Genomic DNA, 20,890 nt, shown 5'->3' on the forward strand with positions numbered 1-20,890 from the left:
ATTTAAATTTTCCCGCCTTTGGAATCAAACTCATAATAATAATAAACGACAATAATAATAATATAAATACAGTTGTTACATATATATATATGTAGATTGTCATTGTTATATATATGTACATAAATTGTTTTTTTTTTTGTTTTAGGTTACTAAAAAATTACACTTTATAATTACATATATTCTCAAGCCGAACAATGGTGAATAGTGAATAAATAAAATTAAATGTGTACATTAGTACACAAAATAAATTTAAAATAGAAAATAAAATAAAAAAACTCGTCATACAAGTTCTTATGTAAATTTTAAGTGCTGATGTTTAGTTTATGAGAAAGGAAATTTTCAGTCTGGTCATAACGCAAAGTCATTTTAAGCGGCGACGACTTGGAGACTTTTTATAAAACAAAATAAAATTTATTTATTTTACACTAATTATTTAATTTAATATTTTAAAAATGGCCGATAAAACGAAAGCTAAGCAACCTCACAGTATAAGTTCACTTGGAAAAATTTATCTCATAATTTATAATCTCTCATTAGTAATTGGGTAAGTGTTACAAAATTATTACAGTTATATTATAACTCAACAATCATAAGAAATATAAAATTTTTCCAGGTGGAGTTATATTCTATGCCTTCTTACGCGCTGTTATCTGACGAATGATTTCCAGGGTCAAAGTCTCTGGGATACAGTTAAATTATCACTGATAATATTTCAAAATGCTGCCGTTTTAGAAGTTATTAAAAATTTTAATTAAACATTTTAAATTTAAAATATGAAATATAAAGATTTATTTATATTTTTATTTAGATACTGCATGCAATCGTCGGTCTCGTACGTTCGAACCCAGTGATAACGACGTTCCAAGTTTTTAGCCGAGTCATGGTAGTCTGCGGAGTGCTTATAGCAACACCACCAACAGCAGCAGCAGCATCAGTTGGTCTTCCGATAGCATTGTTCGCCTGGTCCGTCACTGAAATTATAAGATACGGATACTACTTCGCTAATCTTGTAGGATTTGTTCCGCACTTCCTGGTGTGGCTCAGATACACGACCTTCATAGCACTCTACCCCATTGGAGTCACTGGTGAATTACTGTGCTTCAATGCCGCCCGACAGTTTGCACAAAAACATCCTGACGTATGGAGTTACTCGCTTCCTAACACATGGAACATGACATTTAGCTACCACTACCTTCTTCTGTTTGTCATGTTCCTTTACCTTCCTCGTAAGTAATAACGAAACACATTTACTCCATCTTCTAACAAAATCTGTATACTTATCAATTATTATTTGTTTCAGTATTTCCTCAAATGTACTTACATATGTTCGGACAGAGAAAGAAAATTCTAGGTACCTCTGCCTCCAAAGCTCAAAAAGTTCACTAGATTTATTTTAAATTTAAAAAATATCAGCTCATGTATTTAAATACACGACTAAATAAATTAACAAGTTTTATTTTTATTTAAAAGTTTATTATTGAATACAATTACGCTTGGTCACCAGTTGGCATGGATTTAATAATGTCTGAGTTACCAGGATCGGTGATCGATAGAGTACATACTCGGAAGTATTTACCGCAAGCTGTACCAAGCTCGATGTTATTACCAGTGTAATGATGGACTCCGGTCTTAGCTAACATCGCATAGTATTCAATTTCCGATTTCCTGAAAAATTCAGTAAATAAAATTAATTATTTATCAGTATCAAGCATTAAGGAAGAAATAGTAAAAATAATTAATCAGGAATCGAGTCAATCAGACCGACTTCTTTGTATGTTGAATATTTATTTCTTCAGCGCAACCTCTCGTTGGTTACTACCCACTTCAGATCTATATGACCCATAATAAAATAAATATGGAGTCAACGCCCATAAAAAAATTATTATTGATTATATATCAGTAAACATTTGAATTGTATGGACAATTCAGCCGCCGTGTTTCAAAACACAGTAAGAGAAAAATTTTTAAAAATCGACTTTTTAGTATTTTTACTTCCAGTGGTGTCTTGTGGACGATTCAAAAATTTTATTTATTTTATTTTCTAAAATGATTCATGGGTCATGTAGATGTTCCTGAAGAAGTTGGTGGTAACCCTAAAGTAAAATAAATATTCAATATACAAAGAAGTCTGTACCTGAAGATCGGAACGTGTTTCGCGCAACGAAAAAAAAGAATTTGAAAGAAAAAAAATCTACTGAATGACTAAATTTTTGAAATATTTTGTATATGAATGCTGGTATGTTAGCCTAAAATCTCAGACTATCTCTCAAGCAGCCAAATTATTTTTATTTTTTTTTCTTTGCGCGAAAAACGTTCCGATCTTCAGGTACATAAAGAAGTTGATCTGATGAAGCTGATTATAAATAAGGACCTGAACAGTACATTAATTTAAAAAATAATTAATTTAATTTTTTACCTAAGTGGTGGGGTATTGTTCGCAATGATAACAAGCTTAGCTTTGCCTTGACGCAGAGATTTAAGTGTTTGTTTGTATCCCAGAACGTATTTTCCTGACTTCATTACCAATGCAAGCCTGGAGTTGATACTCTCCATTGCCTTTTTCTGAAATAAATTTATTTATTAATTAAAATTATTTTAAATCAACAAAGTGAGGTTAACACGTGGCACTAATTGTCATTGTAAAATACCTACTTGTTTTTTTTGCGCAACCATTTTGCTGATTTATTTTTTATTTCGCTCAGTATAAAATTAAATATTTAAGTACTTGCTGTACTTAATTTTTATTAATTGTAATAAAATAATTAGCGATTATGTGCAGAACCCAAGTTGGTCAAAGCCGACCCTAAGATAAAAATGGGAGATTGGGTAAAATTGTCACAGGAACAAGCGCACTTCGAGTAGTTTCGGTTTTTTACCCCCTCCAGGTGTTCCAAGTATAAAATGTTCTGTCATTTTTCCTTGCGCATGCGCAAACTAAAAATAATCAGTAGTGGGAGCGATTTCCGAAGCTCGTTCTTTTTCTGGGTCGAGTTTACCTGCGGAAAAATTGCGGGCATTTAATCCAGAGGGCGGCTCTGTAAAAAGTCATATTTTTATATATTTATATAAATATGAGGTTATAGCAAAATATAAATCAAGATCTGGCCGAGTGATAATCAAATGAACTTGCGTTTTTGTGTTGATAAAATATTATATATATTTATATATTTATAAAGTAGATAAATAATTAAAATTATTTGCTGACTGATAAATTAAAATTTATTATTATTATATTTTATATAAATAAGTATATAATATATTTTAATACCTCAATCGTTGAAGATTAATAAAATGTCAGGAACAAATAATTCATCAACTCACATGGAGAAAGATTTAGATCTAAGTAATGTTGGACGAGGAGTCTGGTTGGTCAAGGTACCTAAATATATTGCTAATAAATGGGAAAAAGCACCGGGGAATATTGAAGTTGGTAAACTAAAAATAACCAAGTAAGTATTTGTAAGCTGATATATTTTTAAGTAATTAATTATATTTATTTATTTACTTAGTTAATTAATTAACTATTTGACGTTTAAAAAATAGAGTGCCTGGAGAAAAAGCTGAGGTGACACTTGGACTGTCAGAAACTGTCTTAGCATTGAAGGATCCTGGTGAAGAAGATATTCCAAAGCAGCACAAGCTAGATGTTAGTCAAGTCAAACATCAGATGCTTGGTGTTTTTTCTCATATATCACGTAAGATATTTACATTTAGGACACGTTAAGAAATCAAGTCTAGAAGAGAAAGGCAACTTTTGTGTTCAGTAATATTATCCAGTTGAACCAGAGGAACAATTTGATTCTATGTTCATAAATTCTGCGAGAACGCAAGTGCTGTATTAGGAACGTGATCAGAAACACTAGAGATTAGTAAATATTTATTCAGGTGGTTACTAAGTGGAAAGCCACATGGTTTTAAAGCTAGAAAACTAAAGATACCTGGAGAATGTTCAGGAATACATCTTGGTAAAGGAATATTTAACTCCTGCATTCAGGAACATCCTCTGGTCGTCAACCTAGAGGAAGAATTCGACACTACAGAGACACTAATCACCTGGATAAATAATTTTTCATCTCGAGCGTATTTATGAACACGCCCTGAATATTTTTTAGTTCCTCTTTTAGTTAAACTTCGTAACTTTCTACTTACTAATCATCTGGAGAAATTTTCATTAATCTCCAGTGTTTGTCTGAACATGACTGATACTGCGTTTATCGCAGATTGCATCGTTCTCTTCTAGAGTGAATTTCTAAACCCGCTCTTGTGTGATGTATTTTCATTGATTGGAATTGATTGATGTGTTTTGTTTTTTGACAGCTTGCAATAATTCAGATGCAGTTGTACCTGAAGGAGATAAATTGTGTATGGAAGGTAAAATTGTACAGAAATTAGAATGTCGTCCTTATGCTGACAACTGTTACATGAAGTTAAAGTTATCGAGTATTAAAAAAGCCGCTGTTCCCGTTAGAGCTATTCAGCAGTTATCTAAAGTTGTACATAATTTCAAACCAGTATCTGATCATAAACATAATGTAAGTTTTTTCGACTCCATTTATCTTAAGGTAGTGTAAAATAATTATTTTAATTTTATATATGATTGTAATATTTTTTTTTTAGATTGAATATGCAGAAAAGAAAAAGGCTGAAGGTAAAAAAATGCGTGATGACAAAGATGCTGTGCTGGATATGTTATTTGCAGCATTTGAAAAACATCAGTATTATAATATCAAAGATTTAGTCAAAATAACTCGTCAACCAGTCGTAAGTTTTAATAAAATTTATATTTATACAATAATATACAATTTTCTTATTTATATTTTTTATGTACAGGTGTACTTAAAAGAAATTCTAAGTGAAGTTTGTAGTTACAATATTAAAAATCCACATCGCAATATGTGGGAATTGAAACCGGAGTATCGTCATTACAAAGCTGAAGAAAAACCAGCAGCTGATGCTACTGCTGGGAAAGATGAGTCTGAGGATTCGAGTTAAAATTTAATAAATAATTAAATAAATAAATGAATTTACGGTACGTTATTAATTAGACGTTGGCACATGCTTGGAAAATTAATGTTTTATCTTCATCTAAATTTGTCACCGTCAACTCAACATTGGCAGCGATGAATAATACGGATCCACGTTTATAAACTTTATCAGTAATTTTTGCAGACCCTTGGATAATTATCAAAATAGATGCCGAGTTAACGGGAATGAAATTGCAACTTCCGGTCACTTCAATTTTGTTAACAGCAAAATCTTTGATAGGCGGTTTGAATGTCTCAGTAAATTCATTCAGTCGTTTTGGTTCAAATTTATAGGATGACTGACTTTCGTACGACAGCATTTCAATTAGTGTCGGCACGTCTTTGAATTTCGGAGTAAGTCCAGCACGTACGACATTATCCGAGCATGCCATGCACTCGATGCAGTCTTTGTAATGAATATACATGGAAATAAAAAAATTATTTTTGAAAAAACTGTCGACTTATTTAAAAAAAAAAAAAAACGTACCACCAAATAGATACGCGTGAGGAACATTCGGGCCAAGATAAAGTGCTTCTCCAGGTTCTAGTGTTATGTAGTTGAAAAAATATATTCCAAAGCATCCGATGTCACCTGGAAAATCTTTGTGCAGCCTCTCGAAAAGACTTCCATTCAATTTTTCTCTACTGTCGTTATCTATAAATTTATATAAAAAATTAATTTTACTTTGGTTTTTGTTTAGAAAAAATTTCCATACCCTAATAGCCAAACTTTCTCTTCAAAAACTTGCTGTTCAGTGTTTCCGGTCATGTTAACGTCAAGTTTACGTCAAGTTCTGCTGTTCCAAGTTGTTACTGTAATATTTCAACATGAAGTGCAAGCTGATATAAATTTACAGCCGCATTTTGCGGGAAAAACTTTAAAAGTAAAAGTTGATTTCAATCTGACAGAAATTTATGAGAAAAAAAATGAGTGAGCAAAATTTTACTGCCAAGTAACAGTCGACTATTTGCGCCATAAAGTTTTTGTAGTAAACTTGACATCTTATTTCGGTTGTAGATTTCCGTCAACTTGGCTACTAGGGTTCATTTAAAAAAAAAAAAATTTACCCATTTGAGATAATCGATTTATAAAATTAGACAATTGTTGAGCAACGATATTCGAATTTCCATCAGTAGTCGCATAAGTCAACAGAGCTTTAAAACATTTTTTTAAATGAGTTTTGGCATCATCATTATTATCTTGGCAGTGATTTAAAAAGTCATTTACCACATCCTGGTCTCCGCAAAGTGCAACAAGCTCGGGAATTGATTTAAAATGATAGCAGATCTCCTGCGTGGGTCGAAAACCGCATAAAGCTTGGAAAGGTGTCAAAGCAATTGCGAGTTCCGGTTTATGATTAGGATCTTTATAAATAGTGGGAAATAATTTATGCAATTCGGCAGCGTGTTCTTTGGCTGGGTGAGCTTGAATAGAAAGAGCTTTATCAACTGATAAAACTTTAAATAAAAATGGTAGAGTGTTGCCAAATATTTCTTTGACTCTATCACCCAGAATGTGACTATTGGATTCTTTGGCGATGAACTCCGCTAATGATTCTTTGGTAGTCTTTATAAATGACGGGCCATTTGGGTGTGTTCCCATCCATAATTCAGCATATGGTTTATCGTCATCGATTTTTACCTCCGGGGATGATGATTTTATGAGCTGAGCGACGCTGCTCGTCATCCCTTTCTTACCCCAGTCATAATTTTGAACTGCGCACTCCAATTCCATGCTCTAGTCTAAAATTAAATTTCAAATTGATCAATTTTAATCAATCAGTGTTACATAAATCAAAGATAAAACAAAAGATTTTAATTTTAAAAATTATTATTCATTTAAGTCATAAATTTACATACCTTTAGTTTAAAATAATAAAATATGATTGTTAATTAAAATCTCTTAATTAATAATTTCCTTTGGTATCTTCATGTATTTCATCAGCACATATATGAAGTATGCACACGTAGACGAATTAAAAAATCTAGAAAATCTAGACAAATACCGCTGTCAGTTATCTACACACGATAAAAAAATTATTTTAATCGCGACGTCAGCGCATGCGCCGAATTCTCATACCTACTCTTGTTGATTTTTTTCTAAATATATGTACTTTTTGAGTACATAACCTTTGTAGTGATTTAAAAATTAATTTTTTTGATTAAATTGTCAAATTAAACGGTAACTTATTTATTTTTACCTAATAATTAGAGTTTAATTTTTTTAAACTTTCAAATATGAAACTGAAGTTAGCTGACGTCTAATTTTTGAATTTTTCCCAAACGAATTAGAAAAAAAATTGTATCTGTAGTTTAAGAAAAATTTTTTTTTTAACTGAAGTAGAAAAAAAAAATAAAATTTTGAATTGTCTGTTAACTTCAGGATCATTTGTAATATTTTGTGATGACAGTTCAAAAATAAAATAATTTTATAGACTTTATCTTACCAAACATTTTAAATTTCAGCTTCAACAAAATGTCATTACCAATATTGTCATTTATTCGAAGAATATCAACATCAAGTGTTCTTGGTAACAAACGAAATCCTAGAAAATTCTTATTCTACAACAAAGCTGGTTCAAGAACATTTAAAGAACGGCAGAGAATCCAACCTCATCCATTAATTCCCATCAACAGTGAGTACCAATACCAAACTCAGAAAATTAAAATATTTAAATAATTGTCTACGTTATTTAAATTCACAGAACGAGGATGTAGAGACACAGGAATTACAGTCAATGGAGAGTACGTAGAAATCCCTGAAAAAATACCCGAGCTGATAGTACCAGATCTGACGAACTGCGAGCTTAAACCCTATGTCTCTTATCGTGCGGAGATTCAAGAGCAGCCCGAGATGACAGCGCAGTTGCTATTCGATGCAATTTACGCGGAAAAAATAAAAAAAGACTTTAAGGAAGGAAAGCTAGATGAGGCAGGACAGCCTCTGGAGCCGAGTGCCGAGGAGTCGTTGACAGCAGAAGAGGCCTACCTGCGAGCACGTCAGACAGGATGCGATCTATTTCTACATGAGGCACCTCCACCGCCACCAAGAAGAGTTGAAAATGAGCAGTAGTCATTTTCGTCTAATTAATTACTATTATTACTGTTACACTAATTCATTTTTTAATGTCAATCTTTATTATATATATCATTTATTGTCGTAGAACGTGATTATGTAAGTATTTTCACATGTATAATTTGTTTTGCTGTTTAAACAATTTCATGCGATATACTACAAACTAATGGACCTATTTTGTCGTTTTTTTTTATAAATCACCATCATAAAAAGCGATTCGCAGACTTTTAAAAAATTCTAATAGCTTTTTTTTGTATATATTTAGTCAATAATAATAATGATAATAATAACTTTAATATTATTAATTATTGGTAATCATTCATTATTAATTATTAATAATTATCTATACATATAAATATATATAGTCATTTTTACCCAGTCTCCAGTCCTGTCTTTATACAAAATCGTTTAAAAATTTTTATTGATTTTAAAAAATTTAATTTTTAAGAGTATTCCCAGACAGTGTCACAAAATTTCAAAATTTGAATTATGATATTGACAACTTATTTTTTTTAATTAATTAAGGGCATTCTTAAACAATACCTCTAACTTTTTTAAAATATTCAATGATTTTGAACTGTCATAACCGTATTAAAATTTTATTAGTTAATTAAACATAAGTTAAAGAATTAATTGAAAAAAAAACAAGATGATTGTAATTGTTGCCGAGCTATAGAATTTAAAAATTATTCACAGTTGACATCAATTAGGAGTTAAGCGAAATTCGGTAAATTTCTGCTCAAAAAATTTAAATAGTTGCTACACTAAAAGTTACATTTCTCATTATAAAATTAATTAACAATACTTTAATACTGTAATGACAGTTCAAGATCATTGAATATTCAAAAAAGTAGGCGGTATCTTTTGAAAATGTCCTCAAAGTATACAATAAGGCTGGATTCCGATAGGGGACTGGCAATCGGGTACTTTATATATATTCATATATATAAGATTCTACGTGCACTTTACGTACATTAGATTTAATATCAAGTTTATCAATCCACTGGCTAATTTTTTTATAATCGCTATATAATTATCATAATTATTATTATAGCAATAATTTTTCTTTAACTCTGATATGGCGACAAGAACTCTTCGTCCATAGTACAATGATATTAACAATAATCCTAAAAATATTTGATGTTATTGACTACATTAGACCTTGTATTGCGTATGGATATATCACATTCTCATACATTTATTTTATTAATTTATTCTTTCATTAACAATTTTATTTGGCGAGTATTTTATTTGCTGATGGACGAACAACGAGGATTACATTCACGCCTAATCTACGGCTAATTAAGTATTTTAAATTTATATATTTACTTGAAGATCAACTATAAGTTTGTTTTTAAATTTTTCCAGAGTAATTCGATGTTAATTATCTCAAGCATTCATTCAGTAGTAAAAAAAGTTTCTTGTTATTTTAAATTAAATAAATTCTGTTTCTGTTTCTGTATTTATTTATGAGCGAAGTTTGATTGTTATAGTTTTGTATAAAGATCATGAATTTAATTAAACAAATATTTTAAATCGTTGTCGGTTGTGCGCAACTTATATTGCTTTTAATTGTAATTACTTTTTTTTTTATATATATGATTTAAAAGCTCGTAAATATTTCTCACAAAAAGTAACTCATCAAATCTCAATGCCTTTTATTATTTATATTTTTAATTATTGAGCTTTCTTTGCGTGAGACTTAAATCGGCCGACAGTATATTATATATAATTATTAATTATTGACTAATTACCATTATGGTAAGCACTCAGTTTATCAACGTGTAAAGATAAATATATTTTTACAATTAAAATAATAAAATTAATTACAATTGATAAATAAGTTAATAAATAATTAATATTTTACTTAACACGTCGAAATATTGAGCTTACAAATGTGTATAAATAATGATAAAGACTCGAGTAAATACTCGATTGGCAGTACGATAAGATATATATATATATATATATATATATATGTATATATATAATTTATATAATTTATCTAACAAACAAATAACATCTTAAGGTAAAAATTAACTGTCAAAATGACAGTTAAATTTTTTATCATTTACAAAAAAGATGATCATTACAAGTACTAATTACATTGATATTTACCAATTAATTAATATAATATAATAATTATAATTAAATGATCAGTCTATAGTAATTTAATTTACTAAATTACATGCGATGATTTGAATTCCTCAGTCGATTTTTCTTTTTTTATCTTTTATTATGATAAGACAGGGGATGATATTTATAGCAATCGAACATCGTTTTATTATTATTATTATTGTTTATAAATAAATTTTCCTACTCGTACTCTCGGATAAAGACAAGATATTAATAATCCAGTAAAACAAACTAAACAATCTTGACAATTTACACTGTAAAAAATTTTCAGTGAACGTGGAGCGGATGACTTTTTATTTTATTTCCTTGGAACAAAATTTACTCCGAAGGGGAGTTTATTTTAATATTGAAACTCTGGTTCGGAGTAAAATTTCCTCCTAGAAGTTTATTTTAAAATTTAAACCCTGAACCAGAGTTACTGCGAAGTAGATGACTTTTTTTAATCCTCTTGGAGTAAAATTTACTCCTAAAAAAAGTTTCTTTTAGTGTTAAAACTCTGGTTCGGAGTAAAATTTATTACTAAAGCGAGTTTATTTGAATATTTTTACTCCGAGTCAGAATTCAGATTTAAATAAAATCCGTAATCACTTTAATTTTTTACAGCGTACTTAATAAAATGGATGGTTTATTTGTAATTATGTCGGTGTTGAAAATTCTTCTTGCCTCAATGTAATAAGAGACGGTACTGTAATTCTAATATCGTAAATTAATAATTTACTCCATTGGGTCGCCGGTATTTTCGAATATCGTCGCATGTGGGTTGGCTCCAACCGGCCAGAGGAAACCTGCTCCGATGCTTCCTGGAGGTAGATACGAGGCACCTCCACTTAAACCAACCTAATGGAAATTCAAACAACATTCTTGTCTTTCTTAAGAATATTTATTACTCGGCATGTGCTACACAGCCAGTGTCAGCTAATACATGCAGTATTGAGCGTAGTGCAAAAACATTATATTTTCTGAGCCCTCAAATAATAATTAAAAAATAATAAGGCAGTAAGGCAATTTAAAAAAAAGTATAAATAATTTATTGTAATTAAATAAATAAATATTAAATTAAATTTACAGGTACAAATTTAAATTAACGACTAACTTAGTGTATTACAACAACAAAAAATTAACTCAGTATGTGTTGAATTAAACGTGAAGTGTGTAAACATAAATTATAGTACAACTTAATTTAATCCCTGAGATACTTAACCAGTAACTCAAATTATAAATATCTAGTGTTTGTGTGACTAATTAACAGTCAGGCTCTTATATTTTAAATAATTAATGTATTTTTTTGATTCGATTTGATTTGATTAAATATTCATATAAATAGATATGGAAAAAAATCATATGTGTATATATAAATATAATAATGTATAGATATATATATATATATAAATTAATAAGCTACTGAAAGCTTAGTTCGATGATTGAACAAAGGCAAGAAAACTTATTTTTATCAAGGAGTTACCTGTTGACTCCAAAGCATCGTACGTTCAGCCAATTGGCAGTCAGTTGCGAGTCTCGATGGCAAACTTTTCCATCGTTCTTCTTCACGCTCGCGTTCGCGTTCAAATTCATCAGTGTCATTGTCGTCCTGAACTTGTGACAGCGGTGGCAATATTTGTTTCCGTTGCGCCAATTTGTAGCTGTCCTGTCTGGGTACATGATCGCCAGCGATATTGCGCCTTGACAATGAGGATGACGAGGCTGAAGACACTGCACTGTCACCGACATTAGACAGTGGAGTAGGACTGACACCACCACGGTGCCTGTGATACATATTTCTTTTTTGCTGCAACATTCTCTGCTGCACCATCAACTGGAGATGCATACTAGAGTCCGCGCGTATTTTAAACGGTTGCTGGCTTGGTGATGTCGAGCTTGGGCGCAGATGAACCAGATCTAAATGCCCACGTGCTTTTCCTGAATCTAATTGTCCCATTGTCATCGTTTAATTAGTTATTAATTCAATTATCAATCGACGGTAAATATAATTAGCGAGATTTTGTTTTTTAATTTAATTATCTAGTGCATGCGTTCAATACCTTGAATGCTGCGTTGTTTGGTAGGTCGTTCGGCAGAATTATTTTGTTGTCCAAAGAGTAGTCTAGGTCCACCATCAGATGCTCGCCTTCCTTGTCCTGTTCTTGACAACCTGGCGGCAATCGGTGACGGACTTTTGGGCGGAGGTGGGGTACACGACGGTAGACTGCTTGTAAATCCGGTAATTGTTAAGTCAGACGGGCAACCGGAATCGAAACTTGACTCGAATAGATCCGAGGATGAGCTGCCGCCACATCCAGGGCCGAAGATAGTAGTGCGGCACGGAGGGTCGATGGGATCAAGGATGTTATCAAAGTGATGATGCTGATAATCACTTAGCCGGCGGTTAACTATCTGGCTGTCAATTCGCTGGCTTATGTCTTGATCTAATCCCAGTCTATGCTCCTGGAGTTTTATTTGTGCGTCACGAAGCTCATCCCCACTCGGACCCTCTTCGAGATCGCCCTCGGCGCTGCAACATCCTTCGTCGGTTGATGAGCTCGTTGAGCTGAATCTTTTCCCACTTCTCCCGTCATCTCTTGCTCTGTAATTAATTACAAAAAAAGGTTACATTGACTCCCCTGTATTCTACTTTATTTTTAAATCCCAAACCCCATAAAAATCGCTAGTCAGTAGTAGTTTTTTTTAACGCAGTAGCAGCTTCACCAGTCTACGGAAAAAAGTGTATCCAAAAAGCATTGACCGTAGCAGTTCTAATAGGCAGGAGTTGTTAAAGCAATGGATAAAAAAGATTAGTAAATATTACGATTATTTTTTTAAAATTTTGTTACAGTACAGGAAACGGAAGAGTTAAACGTTTTAAATACTCAGCAAACCCACAAGCTTTTTAAATTTACTGTTTAAAAATTTTGTTTTTCAACAGTATAAAAATAAAATAACAGAAAAGTAAACAAAGGGAAGCAGGTTAAAACGAAAAATTACCAAAAAACTGATAATGGAACGGCTTTTGATCTTCCAATCCGACCTAATCCAATAAAATGTTGGACGATCCGTGTCGTCTTGTAAGAGAAATCAATAATCATCGGCCATTAGGCTATCGCTGTAAATAAAAATTATAATTTTGTTATGGTGAAATAAATGATGGCAATTTATAAGTCGAGTAACGATTTTGCGGACTCCGGTAGGCCGGATTGGAAGTTCCGCAAGTGATGATGACAATGGTTTTTTTTATTTAACTTTAATGGTTGCTGCAGACGATAAATAATATATGAATGTCGTCAGAATGAGTATTATAGATTATTATTGAGCAATTATTATTTAACGTAAATGTTTACCTTGACTTAAACTTGTCGTCTCTAGCCCGTGATGCAGTCCACGCGCTGCTACTGTTATTTGTTGTCATGTTGTCTCTTTGGTGTTGCTTCAGTCTTTCAAGCAGCAAAAAATATATTGCAGCGGAATGATCGTAGCTGTTGTTCTTCAATGACTAATTTAAAAAAAAGTGTTGATAATTATTATAATTTCCTGATTTATGAATATTATAAAAATTATTTTCTATTTAATTAGCAGCTTACATCTTTGATACGAGGGATCTCTACTCCTAAACTTTGCATAACTCTTAATATTTGTTCGTTGGGCTCTTGTAGAGCTGATGGTATCGTCGTAATTATTGGACAAACGGAATCGGCAGTACCAATAAGCCAACGATGCCTTTTTATTTGTGGAATTGTGTATCGTTTTGTTGGCTCTAATACTAACATCTTACGTATTAAGTTTTCGCAATCTATTAAATATAATATTAAAAATTAATTTAATTCTCGTAGCTTGATAATAATGTTAGTAATAATTAATAAATATTTACCATTGCTCATAAAATATGGAATTCTAAATCTACCACTCAGGACACGGTCACGCAGCGACTGAAGAGTAGATCCGTCAAAAGGTAAAGCCCCGCATACCAAAACGTACAAGACAACTCCTAAGCTCTGTTGTAATAATAAAAAGATAAATTTTAAAAATTAATTAAACATGAAGGCAGGGTAAAATGAACAGTTTATTGGATAATTTACTCACCCATACATCTATCTCAGGTCCAGCATAATGCTTGCCCCGAAAAACTTCCGGTGCAGCGTAAGGCGGACTGCCGCACCAAGTGCTCAATCTTTCCCCGGGTACAAATCGATTACTGAACCCAAAGTCTGCTATTTTAACGTTCATGTGATCATCGAGCAATAAATTTTCGGCCTTTAAATCACGATGAGCTACACCGGTATTGTGACAGTACTCGACGGCTGATAAAATTTGTGCAAATGTTGCACGTGCACGAGACTCGCCCATTCTACCATAACGTGCAATATAATCAAATATTTCGCCTTTACTCGCGTACTCACACACCATATAAATCATGTTCTTTGTTTCCATAACTTGGTATAACTTAACGATATGCGGGTGCTCAAGTTGTTTCATTATTTCAACTTCGCGGTACACTTTTTCCAAGTTTGTCGAGTCCAATTTTGTTTTATCGATTATTTTAATGGCAACCTGATGATAAAAATAAATAAAGTTATAAATAAATAGCACATTCGTAAAAAATGATCATGTCATAAATAATTTGAAATTAAATTATGGATATTTATAAACAATATTTTATTTTTATTTACCTCCGTTTTGGTAATACGATGCCGAGCCAATTTGACAACTGCAAAGTTTCCTTTACCAATCGTACCCTCGATGTCATAAAATCCCACGCGAATTTGTTTTTTACCCTGCGTACCAGCTGATTCCATTTTTGCTTCAGTATTATTATAATTATTATTATTAAATATTATTATTGTATTGGGAAACAATAGATGTCTTGTTCAATCCTCTCTATTTCAGTCTTTCGTTCCGCGTCGATTATTTATTTTGATCCTTTTTGTCGACGTTAAATTAACTCACCACCTGTAAAGTAAATTTATACTTCCATTTAGTATCAAAATAACATAAACTATAAATTTCCATGACAAGTATATCCCAAAATTTCAATAGACTTAAATATAAACCTTAATCGTTTTATAATTTCTATAAATAATCTCTATATTATTGCAATTAATAAATGAAATTATAAGAATTAGATAAATTTTAAACAAAATATCATTTGGCTCTGGGTTTAAATTACACATGAGTAATTAAATATGATATTTATAAAGCAATTACTGCTCAGTCCTCCCTAATTTCATATTATTACGTCGACGACAGGTTCAATGAAGAGTTTGAAAGAGAATAATAAAAAAAATTTTAAAAAACTAACAAAGATATAAATCGTACCGCGTGCGTCATTGCTTACGCAGGTCGCAAACCTTTTCCTATACAAGATAACGAACAATTCTGCTGTAGGACGTCGACAGCAATAATTAGCGACAATAAATAACTTTTTAAAATATGACTTTGACATAAAATAAGTAAGTTAATTAATTAACAATGCACTCGAGACCGAGGTAAAAAATGAATACTCGTTACACAATAGCAATTATCGAGCATAATTAAGTTGATGAGGTGAAAAAAAGTTTAAAAAAAGGGCGGCAAGTAATTAAATTTGAAATATAAATAAAATAAAACTAGTAAAATTTATATTGCAATTAACAAGTCGCCATAGTGCCTCTAGGTGTCAATTACTTTCACGTATCGCCCGTAGTCCACCGGTCGATAGAAGGCGAAGGACCTGATGAATGCACACACAAACTACTACTACTTTCTTCAGCACCCTTACGTGTGTTCCTTAAAACTAAAGTCTCTCCCTCCTCCCCTGCACTCTTATCTTGTTTTATTATCATTATTGTAGTATTATTCATATATATACATATATATATACCAGTAGTATACCTGTCACAATAAAAAAAATAACCCCAGATCCCCAGAACCATCAACTAGACCGTCTAGACTTAACTAGCATTCAGACATCTAGACATTTTAAGTAGCAATAAAATAAAAAACATTCGCCGTCTGTTAAAATATTATCTGTAAATCATAATTTTAATTACAAAAACAATTTTTTATCACTAAAAAAACAAAGTTATCTTTAGAAGTCAAATTATAATTATCATTACAATTAATATCAACATCATATCAAACGTTATCAAACGCGCTGCCATTAGCTCAATATTTTAAACTATTATCTTATTATTTTTAATTATCAACGACCTAATGACTTTGTGCTCATTGACTACTAAGTAAATTCATATATAAATTCAAAAGTCAATGGAATTTTTTAAAATCATAACTCATAACTCAATTAAATTAAAATAAAAAACTTACCCATACCATTGACGTTTTAAAATTGCCGCCCATTGAACTTCAGCACTTGGACAATTTTATAAATATTTATAATTATTTTATTTAAAAAGTCTTTCTGTAAAGACACCCCGTGAACTCGGCATATCATCACGACAGATACACCTCGCAAGCACGACGGTTCGATACCGACTAACAGACGGCCATGTTGCAACCCCCAAGTATTCCCCTTAGCGCAACTATACATATACATATATATGACATATATATTATTAAAATATATAGTTATAACAAACCAACAATTTCTCTACTTGTCGTCATTGCACTCGACTCGTAAAATCCCTTCCTCTTTTTCTCTCTCTCCTTCTCAGTATTTCTCTGTCACTCGAGTGGCATCACCAGGATGATGATCTGTCTGATCTCTTTTATTTTACAAACTCGTTTTGCATCACCCACTACCAACTAGTTACTATTTACTGGTGACATGCTCATTCTTATTCTCCTTGAGTAATTTTTACTTTGCGAACCTAAAAAAATATAAAGAAATAAATAGTAATCATATACAGGGCAACAAACAAAAGTTTCACATCCAGACAAATTTAAAAAAACTAAAGAGAATAATTGATACCGTACAGCCAATAGAAGTGGGGTATACTTACAGACGCACATACTATCTTTTACTGCAATTGACGTCAATGTTCTTCTCCCGTCTCATTTAATTGCCATACAAGTTGCAAATATACCCTTGACTTACTCGAGCAAATTGACCGTCAGGAAAGACCTCAAGGTAAATGGTAACATTTTCTTCTTTTTTTTTTTTATTCTTTTACATCAAAGCTCTACTTACTTTGCGTACGTACTATAGATACGCACAGGAAATTAATCTATAAGATAAATACGTCTGTAGATTACGTCGAAAAATAATTATCTCAAACAATTGACGCAAGTATTTTTTTTATTACTCATATCTGTCATAATTAATTCAAATTCAAATTACTGTCCGTTTGATTCAGGTTTTTTTACATGAAGAAACAAATTGGTGATAGTTCGAGAAGTCAAGAAACTTGGGATCATTATCGTGATTACCAAATATATATACTTGTTCTATATATATGTATATGGAGAGATATATAAATGTATTAAATTATTTAAACATTTATATTCCGAGTCTCATGATTCTTTTCTTTCTCTCTGATAGCCGGTGTATTTTCGGCCTCGAGCCAACTTTATGTTTTATAGCGAAGAACGTGCGTCATTATTAAAGAAATAGTCGAGGTCACTGAGATTCAAACTTATCGCGTTACACTTTGCCGGTATTTGATAAATTTTTATATTTATTAAATCTTAAATTATTTTTTATCTTTGATATTTACATCCATAGATCCATAGATTACAGCTAGCAAACCAACGTGACTCATATATAAGTATAAATATAAATTTTTTTAATAATATCCTAAAAAATAAAATTCCTGAAATGGCTGAGGTTCGTCAGCTCCAAGTGGGGGAGGTTCGCAGTAAAAAATCATGATGATAAATCAAGCGAACTAATTGCCAGCTGACGTAGGTACGGTTCCAGGTTCAATACCTACAGGACCCAACAAATTATTGTGGATTAATTTCGGAAACCGGGAGATGACGTATAATTTTGTTACGGTCCTGGTTGACGTCACTCTATGACGTCAATTCATCGCCTCCTTCATTCGTTATTTCGAGTATGTGTGCATGTGTGTGGGTATACTCCAATTCTAAATTTTATACTACATACATAGATAAATATCTTACTAATACTATTTTCTTTTTTTATTTATTATACATTACATGATGTTCATTCTCATTGGTGATGATTGCACTCATACTCGTACTCGTATGTCTCACTTCTACGTAAGTACTCTTCTGTACTTTTCGGTGTCACTCCAAATTAAATTGAATACATAAATTTATTTACTACTACAATACTACACATACATATTTAAATACTCTATGATAATAAATATGAAGGTAGTATTTAATATACATATGAAATTATCCGTCTAATAATTTTTATTTTTTTAAAAATAATAAATTAAAAAAAAATATTTGAAAAATTGCGCCTGTAGTTTTATAAATTTTCTACATGTGCATATTTTTTTTTTTTTTGTAATTAATTTGTAAAAAAATGGAGAATGTAAATTGTCTGTTATCAGGATCGGTATTTTATAGATAATTAATTTTTATATTTGAATTAATAGATTAATGGAATGAGGAAACAATTCAATCGTTGATGATAATTAAATAATTTATTATACTTTCGATTACGTGGATATCAAACATTTGCTAGCAGGACCTTCAGGTCTCTATCTACTTATTATTACTAGACTATTCACGCGATCAAGAACCTTGAATCGCGACTACCAAGCCACGATTATTATCATATTAAGTCTAAATAAAAAAAAAAAGAAGAAAAATATTATAGAGAAATGCCAAAAGTCACGTTGCTGTCAACTTGCAATTATTTATTTAATAACTAACTTATGTTCTTATCTTTAGTTGTAATTAACTGATAATTATTTTTTTTTCTTATCATTGGCATTATTTTAAAAGTAAATTACGTAAAGAAAATGTGTAATTTTTTCTTTAAACTAAAGTATTTACTGGAAATTATTGTCGTAATTATTTTCAGTAAGTAATTTAAAATTATTACAGGAAATAATTATAGAGTAGTTGAGTCATGGGTAAATTTTTAGTTTTAAATCTAATTACAATATGATTTTAATTACTTTTATTTATGTTTGTTTTAGAGAAATAAATACTTAGAACTGAAGTAGGGAGATCAGCTGATAGACACGTGTCAAACTGTCGACAGATAGTGTCTTTTCCTTGGACTAAATAGTAAATATCTTATTTATCTCATTATTAACAGAGTTAAATTTAATAAAAGTATTATAAATCTGATTAGAAATCAGTAAAATGTCGAAGGATAATTTACTTCCGTATTATGCTGCTGGGAAAATTGTTAAAGGATTTGGAAGAGGTTCAAAAGCTCTTGGTATTCCTACAGGTAACATATTTTTTACAAATAAATAATTAATCTTAAGGGGGGCTACTAGAAAAAGATGAATTTTGGGAATTAAAAAAAAACTACTGCATAGAAAGTTTTAATGTTTTGAGGATATATTTGGGGATATATAAGAAATACATGATTAAATTTTTGGACCAAAACATTAAAAATTCAGCGAGTTATTCGCAATCTTCCAAGGCTTCAAAAAAAGTCCCCCACTGCTGCAATAACAGCGACCTTCACAGTGCGTGAAATAAAAAAAACTAAAAAGTTAATTAAACTAGAAGGTATTGCCCGTACCATGACCCTGGACCCAAAAGAAAAATTTAAATTTAACAAAATGGCGGAGTTTTAAAAAACGTATAAAATTTCGCGCGAAAATTTGATGATTTTCAGCCTGGTAAAATTACATTTTCTATTCGATTGGAAAACTGGAAGTTTATGGTATGGAAAAACATATAAAAGAAGCTGCTATAAGAATTCAATTGATCACATGATTTTTTTTCGGTTATAACTGTAGCAATTTTGAAAAATGTACTTTCGGGAATCGACGAGCGGCTGCTTTTCAGAAGGTCGTAACTCAAAAAAACTATTTGAGATATGAACTTTAAATTTTAGTGTTATTTTTGAAGCTATAGACTATCAAAATATTAAAAAAATGATTTTTTCAAAATTTCACACTAGTGGTCCCGCTTAAATAAATATAAAAAAATATAAAATAATAAAATTTGATATTTATAAATTAGCAAATTTTCCTGAAGAAGTAGTTGCTCAATTACCGGAAGGATTTAATACTGGAATTTATTACGGTTGGGCAGCACTTGAGGGTAAAATTTATAAAATGGTTATGAGTATAGGGTGGAATCCATTCTATCAGAATGAAAAAAAATCAATGGTAATTATAAATAACTACGCATTCTTTTAAATAAATAAATATATGGTGTTACATGAAATATTATTACAGGAGGTTCATATCCTACATAAATTTTCAAATGATTTACATGGGAAAGAACTGAAAGTTGTTATTACTGGTTTTGTAAGACCGGAAGCTAATTTCGATTCCGTTGGTAAGCTACAGTACTAAATAATTTAGAGGATTTATCAACTTAATTAATAACTAATTTTATTTTATCATTCAGACGCTCTAATAGCAGCGATCAATAATGATATAAAAATCGCAGATGAACGATTGGATGATCCAAAGATGCTGGAATTCAAATCATCGGAATTTTTAACAAATTCCTGAAATTAATTACATTATGACCTATAGATAATTATAATTAATATTATTATTATATATACAGGCACTAGAGGACCACAATTATATTTTATATGAAAGAAAGTATTTAT

The 20,890-nt window shown here is 31.0% G+C and overlaps 7 protein-coding genes across 23 annotated transcripts; 4 read left to right on the forward strand and 3 right to left on the reverse strand.

Annotated features, from left to right (window-relative positions):
• Positions 1–113: 113 nt before the first annotated feature.
• LOC103577177 (very-long-chain (3R)-3-hydroxyacyl-CoA dehydratase hpo-8) lies at positions 114–1,462 on the forward strand. The gene is made up of 4 exons (XM_008557725.3): positions 114–544; positions 614–734; positions 809–1,226; positions 1,301–1,462. The coding sequence occupies exons 1-4, from the start codon at positions 453–455 to the stop codon at positions 1,384–1,386; spliced, it is 717 nt and encodes a 238-aa protein (XP_008555947.1). The 5' UTR covers positions 114–452; the 3' UTR covers positions 1,387–1,462.
• LOC103577178 (60S ribosomal protein L30) lies at positions 1,440–2,834 on the reverse strand. Its single transcript, XM_008557726.2, has 3 exons — positions 2,653–2,834; positions 2,417–2,562; positions 1,440–1,665 (listed from the first exon to the last, which is right to left on the reverse strand). Exons 1-3 carry the CDS (start codon positions 2,671–2,673, stop codon positions 1,488–1,490), a joined length of 345 nt encoding a protein of 114 aa, XP_008555948.1. The 5' UTR covers positions 2,674–2,834; the 3' UTR covers positions 1,440–1,487.
• Positions 2,835–3,076: 242 nt separating this feature from the next.
• On the forward strand, positions 3,077–5,257 carry LOC103577176 (general transcription factor IIF subunit 2). Its single transcript, XM_008557724.3, has 6 exons — positions 3,077–3,449; positions 3,544–3,695; positions 4,318–4,532; positions 4,618–4,761; positions 4,831–5,029; positions 5,170–5,257. The coding sequence occupies exons 1-5, from the start codon at positions 3,292–3,294 to the stop codon at positions 4,990–4,992; spliced, it is 831 nt and encodes a 276-aa protein (XP_008555946.1). The 5' UTR covers positions 3,077–3,291; the 3' UTR covers positions 4,993–5,029; positions 5,170–5,257.
• LOC103577175 (mannose-6-phosphate isomerase) lies at positions 5,042–7,028 on the reverse strand. Its single transcript, XM_008557723.3, has 4 exons — positions 6,885–7,028; positions 6,093–6,767; positions 5,512–5,679; positions 5,042–5,430 (listed from the first exon to the last, which is right to left on the reverse strand). The coding sequence occupies exons 2-4, from the start codon at positions 6,757–6,759 to the stop codon at positions 5,042–5,044; spliced, it is 1,224 nt and encodes a 407-aa protein (XP_008555945.1). The 5' UTR covers positions 6,760–6,767; positions 6,885–7,028.
• Positions 7,029–7,097: 69 nt separating this feature from the next.
• LOC103577174 (39S ribosomal protein L41, mitochondrial) lies at positions 7,098–8,271 on the forward strand. Its single transcript, XM_008557722.1, has 3 exons — positions 7,098–7,206; positions 7,491–7,660; positions 7,730–8,271. Exons 2-3 carry the CDS (start codon positions 7,501–7,503, stop codon positions 8,095–8,097), a joined length of 528 nt encoding a protein of 175 aa, XP_008555944.1. The 5' UTR covers positions 7,098–7,206; positions 7,491–7,500; the 3' UTR covers positions 8,098–8,271.
• A 2,015-nt stretch (positions 8,272–10,286) lies between these two features.
• LOC103577171 (probable serine/threonine-protein kinase MARK-C) lies at positions 10,287–16,886 on the reverse strand. Of its 9 annotated transcripts, none has more exons than XM_053739690.1 (9): positions 16,804–16,886; positions 14,895–15,174; positions 14,308–14,775; positions 14,096–14,219; positions 13,809–14,017; positions 13,569–13,720; positions 12,276–12,817; positions 11,699–12,159; positions 10,287–11,073 (listed from the first exon to the last, which is right to left on the reverse strand). In XM_053739690.1, the coding sequence occupies exons 2-9, from the start codon at positions 15,018–15,020 to the stop codon at positions 10,951–10,953; spliced, it is 2,205 nt and encodes a 734-aa protein (XP_053595665.1). In that variant the 5' UTR covers positions 15,021–15,174; positions 16,804–16,886; the 3' UTR covers positions 10,287–10,950. The 9 variants fall into 9 exon arrangements, with proteins under 9 accessions (XP_053595665.1, XP_014297133.1, XP_008555930.1 ...); XM_014441647.2 differs by having other exon boundaries at positions 16,800–16,872; XM_008557708.3 differs by lacking the exon at positions 16,804–16,886 and adding an exon at positions 16,534–16,755.
• A 314-nt stretch (positions 16,887–17,200) lies between these two features.
• LOC103577172 (riboflavin kinase) lies at positions 17,201–20,888 on the forward strand. Of its 9 annotated transcripts, XM_014441650.2 has the most exons (8): positions 17,201–17,290; positions 17,369–17,816; positions 17,885–18,231; positions 19,283–19,371; positions 19,439–19,540; positions 20,287–20,435; positions 20,505–20,607; positions 20,680–20,888. In XM_014441650.2, exons 5-8 carry the CDS (start codon positions 19,450–19,452, stop codon positions 20,784–20,786), a joined length of 450 nt encoding a protein of 149 aa, XP_014297136.1. In that variant the 5' UTR covers positions 17,201–17,290; positions 17,369–17,816; positions 17,885–18,231; positions 19,283–19,371; positions 19,439–19,449; the 3' UTR covers positions 20,787–20,888. The 9 variants fall into 9 exon arrangements, with proteins under 9 accessions (XP_014297136.1, XP_008555937.1, XP_008555938.1 ...); XM_008557716.3 differs by lacking the exons at positions 17,201–17,290; positions 17,369–17,816; positions 17,885–18,231 and adding exons at positions 18,238–18,384; positions 18,732–18,832 and having other exon boundaries at positions 19,281–19,371; XM_008557715.3 differs by lacking the exons at positions 17,369–17,816; positions 17,885–18,231 and having other exon boundaries at positions 19,281–19,371.
• The last annotated feature ends 2 nt before the right edge of the window (positions 20,889–20,890 follow it).

This window comes from Microplitis demolitor, chromosome 5 (genome assembly GCF_026212275.2).
Source record: "Microplitis demolitor isolate Queensland-Clemson2020A chromosome 5, iyMicDemo2.1a, whole genome shotgun sequence".
Taxonomy (NCBI): domain Eukaryota; kingdom Metazoa; phylum Arthropoda; class Insecta; order Hymenoptera; family Braconidae; genus Microplitis; species Microplitis demolitor.

Bases quoted from the DNA above. Each gene is read 5' to 3' on its own strand.
- LOC103577177 (XM_008557725.3), top strand. From the start codon at position 453: ATGGCCGATAAAACGAAAGCTAAGCAACCTCACAGTATAAGTTCACTT. The intron at 735-808 runs GTTATTAAAAAT...ATTTTTATTTAG, and splicing joins AAAATGCTGCCGTTTTAGAA to ATACTGCATGCAATCGTCGG. The intron at 1,227-1,300 runs GTAAGTAATAAC...TATTTGTTTCAG, and splicing joins CATGTTCCTTTACCTTCCTC to TATTTCCTCAAATGTACTTA.
- LOC103577178 (XM_008557726.2), bottom strand. From the start codon at position 2,673: ATGGTTGCGCAAAAAAAACAA. The intron at 2,563-2,652 runs GTAGGTATTTTA...AATTTATTTCAG, and splicing joins TGGTTGCGCAAAAAAAACAA to AAAAAGGCAATGGAGAGTAT. The intron at 1,666-2,416 runs GTAAAAAATTAA...TGAATTTTTCAG, and splicing joins AACAATACCCCACCACTTAG to GAAATCGGAAATTGAATACT.
- LOC103577176 (XM_008557724.3), top strand. From the start codon at position 3,292: ATGTCAGGAACAAATAATTCATCAACTCACATGGAGAAAGATTTAGAT. The intron at 3,450-3,543 runs GTAAGTATTTGT...TTTAAAAAATAG, and splicing joins GGTAAACTAAAAATAACCAA to AGTGCCTGGAGAAAAAGCTG. The intron at 4,533-4,617 runs GTAAGTTTTTTC...TTTTTTTTTTAG, and splicing joins TATCTGATCATAAACATAAT to ATTGAATATGCAGAAAAGAA.
- LOC103577175 (XM_008557723.3), bottom strand. From the start codon at position 6,759: ATGGAATTGGAGTGCGCAGTTCAAAATTATGACTGGGGTAAGAAAGGG. The intron at 5,680-6,092 runs GTAAATTTTTTT...ATAAATTTATAG, and splicing joins AAATCGATTATCTCAAATGG to ATAACGACAGTAGAGAAAAA. The intron at 5,431-5,511 runs GTACGTTTTTTT...TTCATTACAAAG, and splicing joins TCACGCGTATCTATTTGGTG to ACTGCATCGAGTGCATGGCA.
- LOC103577174 (XM_008557722.1), top strand. From the start codon at position 7,501: ATGTCATTACCAATATTGTCATTTATTCGAAGAATATCAACATCAAGT. The intron at 7,661-7,729 runs GTGAGTACCAAT...TTAAATTCACAG, and splicing joins TCCATTAATTCCCATCAACA to AACGAGGATGTAGAGACACA.
- LOC103577171 (XM_053739690.1), bottom strand. From the start codon at position 15,020: ATGGAATCAGCTGGTACGCAGGGTAAAAAACAAATTCGCGTGGGATTT. The intron at 14,776-14,894 runs GTAAATAAAAAT...TTTTATCATCAG, and splicing joins ATCGTATTACCAAAACGGAG to GTTGCCATTAAAATAATCGA. The intron at 12,818-13,568 runs GTAAACATTTAC...AATTAATTACAG, and splicing joins GACGACAAGTTTAAGTCAAG to AGCAAGAGATGACGGGAGAA.
- LOC103577172 (XM_014441650.2), top strand. From the start codon at position 19,450: ATGTCGAAGGATAATTTACTTCCGTATTATGCTGCTGGGAAAATTGTT. The intron at 19,541-20,286 runs GTAACATATTTT...TTTATAAATTAG, and splicing joins AGCTCTTGGTATTCCTACAG to CAAATTTTCCTGAAGAAGTA. The intron at 20,436-20,504 runs GTAATTATAAAT...ATATTATTACAG, and splicing joins AGAATGAAAAAAAATCAATG to GAGGTTCATATCCTACATAA.